The sequence below is a fragment of the Sardina pilchardus genome, chromosome 19, assembly GCF_963854185.1.
Source record: "Sardina pilchardus chromosome 19, fSarPil1.1, whole genome shotgun sequence".
NCBI lineage: Eukaryota > Metazoa > Chordata > Actinopteri > Clupeiformes > Clupeidae > Sardina > Sardina pilchardus.
In genome coordinates this window covers 4061667-4071847 of record NC_085012.1, presented here as the reverse complement: position 1 = coordinate 4071847, position 10181 = coordinate 4061667, and the positions used below count along the sequence as shown (strand labels likewise).

The 10181-nt window shown below is 50.4% G+C and overlaps 1 protein-coding gene across 1 annotated transcript; it reads right to left on the bottom strand.

Moving 5' to 3' along the window:
- Nucleotides 1-1378: 1378 nt before the first annotated feature.
- Nucleotides 1379-9672, bottom strand: nell3 (NELL (neural EGFL like) family member 3). The gene is made up of 6 exons (XM_062521878.1): nt 9558-9672; nt 8555-9235; nt 6842-7455; nt 6371-6437; nt 5689-6200; nt 1379-3752 (listed from the first exon to the last, which is right to left on the bottom strand). Exons 2-6 carry the CDS (start codon nt 9213-9215, stop codon nt 2649-2651), a joined length of 2958 nt encoding a protein of 985 aa, XP_062377862.1. The 5' UTR covers nt 9216-9235; nt 9558-9672; the 3' UTR covers nt 1379-2648.
- Nucleotides 9673-10181: the final 509 nt, after the last annotated feature.

Genomic DNA, 10181 nt, shown 5'->3' with positions numbered 1-10181 from the left:
TTTACTGCCCATACTGTATATGTAGGAGCAGTTGAACATTTACAAGCAACTGAATATTCATGAACATGAAATGGTGCTACTGTGTTAACCAGTAAACAGTGGTTATTGCAGTGTTAGGAATGATGAGGGTTAATTTCATGCAGGTTAACTCAATGTGTGAGGGAATGAAGCATGTGGTTGGCCCCCGACAGCTGTGCTCTCTGAATAGCCTATGAGCTCACAGAAACCCAGCCTGGGTTTGGCTACAGAGGCTACAGAGTGATTCATAAATTGGGAGTTGGGAACTTATGGAAATGAATTTAATGTTTCCTGACTAAAAGTCTGATGTTTTCTTTAATCATGGTCAAATGGAACACCACAACTAATGTCCGATCACCAGATCATTTCCTTCTGCTTTGTTTCATGTCTGCATCAGGACTTGATTGATTCTGACTTCCTGTATAAACAGACATAACTGTATAAGATCTACAGCAATAACATTAAACACAACAATGCATTCTTTAATCCAACCCCCACCCCTCTCTCCCCCAGCCTTTCATTCTCTCTTCAACTTCTCTCCAACTCTTTTTTTTGTGCTTGTTTTCCTGTACGCAGCGAACGTCTCATCTGATCCGCTGCATAAGACAGCTGGCTCCGGGCTCCTAGCACACCTGTTTCCAATTCCGTATGCAGACAGAATCGTTTCATTACTTCTCACAATCAGCGGGCTTCTTATTCTAAAGCAAGTGCCATTACTCAGGGTTTTGACAAAGAGACGATAACAGCACTCTTGCCAGTGAGACAGCACCTGGTAGGACTTTCTCCATAATCAGGGCCAGTGTAAACACCACTGGAGGTATGTCTCGATCGGAATATGGCAAAGCTCACCAGGATACTGGTGTTTTAAACTAATAACCTCAGATGTACTTCATATTTTGTTGCAAAATGAAAACAAGAAAATGTAGAATGAGCCTAGACATTTCGCATCAACAGGCCAACATACACTTACAACGTATAAAAAAATAATTTCTGTACACACTAGTTTTGGTCAAACCTCTAAATGCAAATCTGATCGATCATTTCCTTACTGAAGACGAACAGGGAACCCATATATGTATAGCGGCATTGTGAGACATGGCAGAGGAACCACAGCAAAGGACAATGAAATGGTTAAAAGCAAAGGTCGATGGCGAGTTACATTGTGGTTGGAATTTAAGACCATTGCGGCTTTCTTAATGGTGCATACCAGGAACAGTTCAAATCTAATCCATCTGAACATTTGCACTCGTTCAAGGCATAGGCCAATGTTTCTGTTAAGCGAGGAAAACGACGCGATGTTGTCCACCACAAAACATCATAGTTCCACTGGCTTTGTCAGACTTCCAGGAATGTGTTTCATTGTAAGGAAAATATATGTTTTATTCATTCTCTTTGCATTTAGAGACTACACCCGTCTGTCTACAACACTGATACACTTGAGGTTTAGGAAATAACTAGTACCCATTCAATCACCATTTGCATGTGGGGAGTGGCGATATAGCAGGAGACATTTCGGTGACTGTATTGCTGCCAATTCTCCAAAACACTTCATTTTTCCTAATTGGTTTGCTGAATGGGGACCATACAGAAACAATTAAACTATGGTATGCTAAGACAGCACTTCCACTAGTCTGCGCAGGCCAGGGTAACACAAAACATATGCAGTATACACTTAACACAGCCCCATTGGAAATCAGAGCCATTTTGCAGTCAAACTCAGACAAACAAATACCATGTCCACATGTACTCTCATACAGTACATGTCATTTACAGTAAAGAAAAATATACCATATATACACAGCACCAATATACGTATACACTTCATATAAATGCAGGGTGTCGTCTAACTGAAACTGACATACCTGTTGCCTCACTACAAAAAAGCTGATGTATGATGGTATACAGTACATGAATGAACAAATTTGGACAAATTTCTTTTCAAAATTACCAGGTTCAATGGCATGTGTTTGCTAATCGTATTAGAGGACCATACAGTACATGTATTCATTCAGAATCAAATCTAAGTGTTATAAATAACTTATCTGGACTCAACCAAATGTCAAGCACATATTTTGTGAAACATTTTCTAACATGGATAGACAAAATATTTCCTGCACAGTTGAATAAAACGTTTTGTGACACACATATAAACTCAATCACACTCACACAGATACAGACACACAGACACAGACACACACACAAACACACACAGACACACACTTGACAGAAATTAAACACACACAACTCTAAACTCACTCTTTAAGGAAAAATTGGTCTCTGGTCAACCAGCCGAAGTACTTGAGTGCTTTAAGTACTTTTGTCAATATATAAAAACTCCACTGTCCCTGTCCTCAGCTCAGGAGACAGGTATTAATGCGTCACTGAAATCATATAACTCAAAAATGGTACACGGACAACAAAGCAACAACATGTATAACCTAATAATCTACTTTAAAAACATAAATGTATGGAGATAGACTTATCCATATAGCACCTGTGCTATGTCATCGATACATCTCAGAATGTCTGAGAAAAGATATTCTGTTTTTGCTGTTTCAGGTTTACCACAGTTGTGTGCAAAAACCTGTGAATATTTTCAGGTAAACGTCAACTCCGTGCAACAATCCTGATCACAGCGCCACCCAGAGGATGGACACGTTAGGGCCGCCGTCCTGGCTGATCTGGTTGACGCGCCCGCGGACGCAGTCCAGCGTCGCGTAGATGGCCGTGCCGTTCTGGACGGCGAAGGAAGTGCGGAGAGCCACGCTGGCCCACTCGCTGCCCTCGGGCATGTGCCCACCGACCTGCTGTGCCAACGGGGCAGTGCCACCCTGATGACCTCTGACCCCTCCCCGCGGGCCTCCAGCGTCCTGCCTGTGGAGGGTCAGCTTGACGGTGCTGCACGAGTGGATGAGCTTTAGGGTCAGCGCCACGTTGGCCGTGCCGTCCTCCCCGAAGACGAAGTCGCGTCCCGGATGGGCATCGCCCGCGCCGGCCAGTCGGACCTGCGTCGGAGGAGGAGGGGAACCGCCCGGGTCCGCGTCGTCCGGCCGCTGGAAGAGAAGAGCCTTGTTCCGCACGGCGCCCGACGGGAGGCCGGACCGCGCCACGCTGGCGGACATCGCGCTGGCCATCGCCGGCGGGATCCACAGCACGCTCAAGAGGCTGACGCCCGAGCCGTCGCCGAAGTAGCGCACGCTGCACTGCGCCGGCGAGAGCAGCTCGAAGCTCAGCGCGTCTCCGGCCCCGACGCGGGCCGCGCCCGACAGAGTGACCGACGCGTCGCGGTAGTTGACGCCCGGCTTGAAGGCGCGCGCCACCTCGCCGCTGGTCCCGTTGCGCGTCACGTAGGCGGCCAGCGAGAAGCCCTCGCGCACGCACGTGTGCCCCATGGCGTACAGCGCCTGCTGGACCACGAACTTGACCACGCCGGCCTCGGTGAAGCGAACGCCGCGCCCGTCGTGGCCCAGCGACAGCATGTAGGCGTCCGAGACGGACGCCACGCGGAAGGTCGGCCGGTAGCTGGTCTGGTAGTGGGCGGCCGAGGCGGTCATGTGGGCTGTCATGGCCACGGCGCCGGTGTCGTGGGACAGCCACAGCAGGCTGAGGGACGGGCCGGTCAGGTCAAAGGTCGTCAGGTCGCGGCTCTGGTTGCAGTGCTGGTTGGGGCTGCGCAGGAACAGGGACAGCGTGTGGGTGGGCTCCACCTCCAACGCCACGCTCACACTCACACCCTGCAGACAACACAACACACACACACACACACACATCAGGAGACTAGGAACACACACACACACACAAATACACACTCACACCCTGCAGACAACAGAACACACACACACACACGTCAGGAGACTAGGAACACACACACACACACACAGATCAGGAGACCAGGAACACACACACACACACTCACACTCACACTCACACCCTGCAGACAACAGAACACACACACACACACAGATCAGGAGACAAGGAACACACACTCACACTCACACCCTGCAGGCAACAGAACACACACACAGATCAGGAGACCAGGAACACACACACACACACACACACACTCACACCCTGCAGACAACAGAACACACACACACACACACACACAGATCAGGAGACCAGGAACACACACTCACACTCACACTCACACCCTGCAGACAACAGAACACACACACACACACACACACAGATCAGGAGACCAAAAGACCAGAACACACACACACACAGATCAGGAGACCAGGAACACACTCACACCCTGCAGACAACAGAACACACACACACACACACAGATCAGGAGACCAGGAACACACACACACACACACACTCACCACTCACACTCACACCCTGCAGACAACAGAACACACACACACACACACACATCAGGAGACCAGGAGGCCAGAACACACACACACACACACACACACACACACACACACACACACTCACACCCTGCAGACCACAGAACACACACACACACACACATCAGGAGACCAGGAGACCAGAACACACACACACACACACACACACACACACACACACACTCACACCCTGCAGACAACAGAACACACACACACACACAGATCAGGAGACCAGGAGACCAGGAACACACACACACTCACACTCACACACTGCAGACAACAGAACACACACACACACACAGATCAGAAAACCAGGAGACCAGGAACACACACACACACACACACACACTCACACTCACACCCTGCAGACAACAGAACACACACACACAGATTAGGAGACCAGGAACACACACACACTCACACCCTGCAGACAACAGAACACACACACACACACACACACACATCAGGAGACCAGGAACACACACACACTCACACTCACACCCTGCAGAGACCAGAACACACACACACACACACACACACACAGATCAGGAGACCAGGAACACGCACTCACACTCACACTCACACCCTGCAGAGACCAGAACACACACACACACACATAGATCAGTAGACCAGGAGCACACACTCACACTCACACTCACACTCACGCCCTGCAGACACCAGAACACACACACACACACACACACACACACACACACACAGATCAGTAGACCAGGAACACACACTCACACCCTGCAGAGACATCAGGAGACGAGGAACACAAAATCACAAAAAGGCCAAAACTAAGGACTGAACATTTGTTTTTCCATTACCATATAAATACTCTATTTGTAACCTTCTGCCCCGACGCCTGTTTTTGAAAATCAATCAATAAAAAACAAATAAGTTGGTCACAAAAGGGTGATATTTTTGTAAACACACACATTGCCATGTGAAACGCATTATCTTCACATTCTCTGTTAAATATTTGTCCTATTATTCAAAAGTACGGCTTGATGTTTGTGTCTCGTTTTTTCAGCCTTTACTAAATAGTTTCATCTGTTTGAAACCGACAACCTCTGCGGACCAACTGTTGCAGGAACATAATAGATGGATTTGACTTCATGTAGCCGCCAGCAGCTGACTACATACTGTACGTAATTATTCAAAACTACGTTGAATAATAAGTTGAAAACGTATCAGAATCTCAGAAATAATCATGTATGCAGGTAGCTACAGGAAGTTGAATTCCCCTCATATCAGAGCTTGGTGCTGAGCATGGCAAAGGAAGAAAATTCCTTCTGTGACCTCTGACCTGGAAGCGTTTCCTCTCGGTTTGTTCCAGCCGTACGCTGCTCAGGTCTTGGGGCTCCTCTTCGCTGCCGTTCAGCCGGACGCCCACCTGGAGGTAGCTCCTGCATCCGTGCTTGACCGCCACGTTGTGGTCCACCCACAGCAGCCCGTGCTGCCTGAGCGTGAGCCGTCCGTCCGGGCTGGACCGCAGCAGGTCCGCGGACTCTCCTCCTCCGCCACCTGCGCCGGCGCGGACGCTGAGCTGCAGCCCGGGGAAGACGTGCTGTCCGGCCCGCGTCCGGGCCGAGGGCAGGCCGGAGGCGGCGGTCCAGACCTGGGAGAGCCGGCTGTCGGAGGAGAGGGCGAGCGGGCCGCAGGCGGTGTCGCTGGTGGCCGTGCAGGGCACGGAGACCGGCGCGCCGTCACAGTCCGAGCAGGCCTGGCACTCCTGAAGCTCGCGGTTGTAGAAATACTCGTGACCGCACAGGCCGGCCGACACCTCCCTCTCAGACACACCCAGGCACCGGAAGCCCCCTGGTGGAGAAGAAGAGGCATCGCAGCGAGGGCCAAACACCAGGACAGCATGACAAACAACTCAATGCATTACACTGTCAGGCCCGGGCAGTGACCTTGGAACACACACAGCATTATTTAATATGAATAAGTGACTGTGTGTTTAAGAACGCCGTTTGAAAAATGCTCACCTGGGGTGTTCAGACACTTCACTCGCTCCCCACACACTTTCGGTAATTCAAGGCATTCATCCCTGTCCTGAAGACAAATTGCATCTGTCACTCTTAAGGTCCATGCAAAAGAGCCATGAAGACACATTCACCCCTATTTTAGGCATCATCATTTCAATAGCGTCACCACAATGATGACATTTTGCGCATATTACATATATATACATGTACAATAAAAACAATTCTTGCTAAACAATATGGGGCAATTGCTCTGTCGCTAGTTTGGAGTTTAACACGGTTTTAAACTGGAGTTGGAGTTGGGAGTTGGAGTTTAAAACCGTGTTAAACTCCAAACTAGCGACAGAGCAATTGCCCCTATTAGACTTGTTCCAACTCAACACAAAGACCATTCCCCATGGCCCAGGCTCCATTCACAGCACATCTGGCCGGCTGTATTGACATGTGGGAGGCGGGTGAGAGTGGGCCGGGTACCTGGCAGAGTCGGTCGGCGGTGGGCGAGCACTGGGACACCAGGAAGAAGCCGGGCGGGCACATGGTGCAGCTCTGGCAGCCGGGCGGCTCCCTCTGGAAGTCGCAGTACTGCTCGGGGCCGCAGGGCGACGGGCAGGCCAGCAGGGGGTGGAGCGTGCGGGGGGGGGGCTCGGGGGGGCCGAGGCCGGGCATGTGGGGGGGCAGACGCATCGTGTCGCTCCCGGGGACGTCCATGACCTTGGCGTCCACGTCGACCTTGTGCACGGCGTAGGACTTGTGCAGGTGGCTGCGCGCCTGGCTCTGCAGGCCGGCCAGGTGGCTCTCGAAGTAGCTCTGCAGCTCCCCCTGCAGGCCCTGGAAGGAGGCCTGCTTGAGCGTCTCGGCCAGCAGGCCGTACTGGGCCTTGACCACGTCCATCTGCTCGGACATGCGGCGCTGCTGCTCCAGGATCTCCCGCTGCTGCGCCAGGAGCGCCCCCTGCTGGTCGGCCAGCCGCTGCTGCAGGTCGCGGATCAGCGTCTGCTGGGAGCGCAGCGCCTCCACCAGCTGCTCCTGCCCCTTGGCCAGCTGCAGGTGCAGGATCAGGGCATCCTCCGAGGGCACCTCGTTCTCCCCTGGCACAGAGAAGGAGGGGGGGGGGGGGGGGGGGTGAGTGTGAGAGTAGAGGTGTGTGTGTGTGTGTGGGGGGGGGGGGGGTGAGAGTAGAGGTGTGTGTGTGTGTGAGTGAGTGTGAGTAAGAGAGAGAGTGAGTGAAAAGAAATGGAGGGGGAAGGAATGTGTGTATGAGAGAGAGAGAGAGCGAGAGAGAGAGAGAGAGAGAGAGCGCGAGAGAGAGAGAGTAAGGGGTGTGTGGGGTGGGACAAAAGTCAGACAGACCAAAAGGAATAGTGAGTGGCAGACAGACAGGTATTGGCACAGGGAAAGACAGTGTGAGGAGGTGGTAGGGGATTAAAGGACAAAAAAGATGTGGCGAGCATACGGACTGAGAGAGAAGAGTTAAGCTCACACCTGCCGTTTAAACAGAGGGGAGGGAGGTGAGCTGTGAGCTGGCACTCTGGCTCTTCACCCAGATGGGTATGTGCCTCTTTTAATGGTGCTAGATTTCACTCAACATGAAGCCAAGGACTTCAGCAGCACTGCGGATGCTGTTTTTGTAAAAACTTCCAAGTAAAGGGCTCAAGAGGACTTTCAAGATAATCTAATACAAAGAAATGCAAATGGTTTCAGACTTACTGAAACATATACGATTTTCCACTATGAATGATTCATTACAAGTTAATCAACAATACCATTTTCCTATATGGAGACACATCAAAGCTGAGTCAATTTTCTCCACTATTGACTGCCAGAATTTCCTCCCGTTTAGCCATTCTTCCCCTAAAAGTAACTACGCATATCCCGACTCCCGACAGATGTGCATATCTGCCATGAACATTTTTGGGCATACTATCAAAGCACCTCTCACTAGGTTTGTCTGGCATGGGAACTTTTCAATTTCAAGCACAGTGTGAAACTGATTAAACTGTCTAGGCAAAGAACTACAGACTATGAAAGCCAAGCTGGAAATGCCACTCATTTCTTTCATAAGCATTGATCCACTGCAAATCACTGGCCTTGGGGATGGTATTTTATATTAAAATCGCATTGTCTTTCCATAATATTTCCATAAAAGACGACGATGATTAGAAAGTATACATTTGCTCAATCAATCACCTGGCTTGATGTCGCAAGTAAGTTGAACGCCCAGCGGGGCGCTGCCCTGGTCAGACACGGGGTTTCCAAAGTCGGGCAACTCTCCCAGAAACTGCGCGGCTCGGTCTGGCATGTGGACCAGAGTGGGGTGGCTTGTGGCGGCAACATCATCATCACTCCCAGACAGGCATCCATCTCCTGCACATGCCCTGGGTCGAGGCTTGAGTCTTATCCTCAGAGGCAGCTTACACTCGATCCCTTTACAATCCCTAGTGTCGTTGGCAGTTTGAGGATGCCTCTGCGGGCTGTGACAATCCGCTCCCGTGCAACCCGGTCCGAACCCCACCGTCCGCCCGCCATCCGGGTCTACATCCGCGAATCTCTCCCGCTGAGCTGCGAGAGGATTGGACTCAGAACTTAGTGGTGGTGGAGCGTTGTGATATGTTGGCTGGTGGTAAGCGGCGACCTGCGAGGATCGGAGCTGCGTGGTGGTGGGGTTCTGTTGTCGTGATGGTCGGTGCGACCGTGTCACTGGACAGTGAGGTCCAGAACAAGGTCTGGGATCCCCTGCCTCTGGACCAAAACAATGCGTCCCTCGGCATATCTCCGCAACACCACCGGCGATACCGAGCGAAGACAAGAGGCACCACAACATCAAAGGCGTCGATTTGCAAGACAGCATTCTCTGTTCATTAATCCGGTCTGTGTGAAGAGATGGAGGCGCAGTATTAATCAATCGACTGAAATCAATCAAGCTGCCCCACTACAAGCTAATTAGTCTACAAAAGAGGAGTAAATTAGTAGTTGTTAGAATAAAATACACACAATCACATCATAATAACGCATGACACTTTATAAGACCAATGCGTAAAATACATCAATGCATAATTTACAAAGATGCGAACACCAACCAGAACAAAACTCAAATGGGCTCCTCGGCAGTTGAGAGAACGACTACAGCCTGCAATCAATCGCTCACTATGAAAAAAGTTGTCTGAAACATCAAATAGTGGCGGAATGTTACCTGTGGCTAGTGTTTAACAGCTTGGGTAACCCGACTGAATGTCATTAAAGACCAGAGTAACGGGAGACACGCATCTCTCCCTCCTCAACCGACTCTCGACCCACACTCTACTCGGTTCTGGAATAGAATGTCAGTGTGTGGCATTCCAAAGCCTTTAATTAGCATCAGGTTTCCCCAGCCTCAGTTTAACCCTTCGCTGTCCGCTCTGTGGTGGTAGGACAAGTGGCTGCCCGGAGCCTTCCATCTCTCTCCCTCACCCTCGGAGTCACTTTCTGCGTTTTCTCTTGCCACTGAAAAGTCAAGATGTCTTTACAACAAAATGTATATCAGTAAAAACTAATTTTAGTAGGCCATCGCCACAAAATAGTCTATACCCGGTCTGAAATTGGCAAAAGTCCCTTTTCTAATACGATTTTAATCATGTTCATTAAGGTGGACACCAGACAACGCTGATTCAATAGCTCGCAGTTTTCCCATCGTTATTTCCACGACAGGAGGGATTATTGAAACTGCAGCAGTCTCGTCCGTCCGACCCTCTGTCAGCAGAGTTGTTGGATGTCAGATGAGTTTTGTGCAGGATGTCTTGATTGTTGGGACAGCTGTTGTCTTTCATCCAAAGAGCTG

What these genes read in the sequence shown, in the direction of transcription:
- nell3 (XM_062521878.1), bottom strand. Translation starts at nt 9,215, where the DNA reads ATGCTGTCTTGCAAATCGACGCCTTTGATGTTGTGGTGCCTCTTGTCT. An exon ending in CCGCCGACCGACTCTGCCAG is followed by an intron (nt 6,438 to 6,841) that starts GTACCCGGCCCA and finishes ATTTGTCTTCAG; the next exon opens with GACAGGGATGAATGCCTTGA. An exon ending in CCGAGAGGAAACGCTTCCAG is followed by an intron (nt 3,753 to 5,688) that starts GTCAGAGGTCAC and finishes TGTTGTCTGCAG; the next exon opens with GGTGTGAGTGTGAGCGTGGC.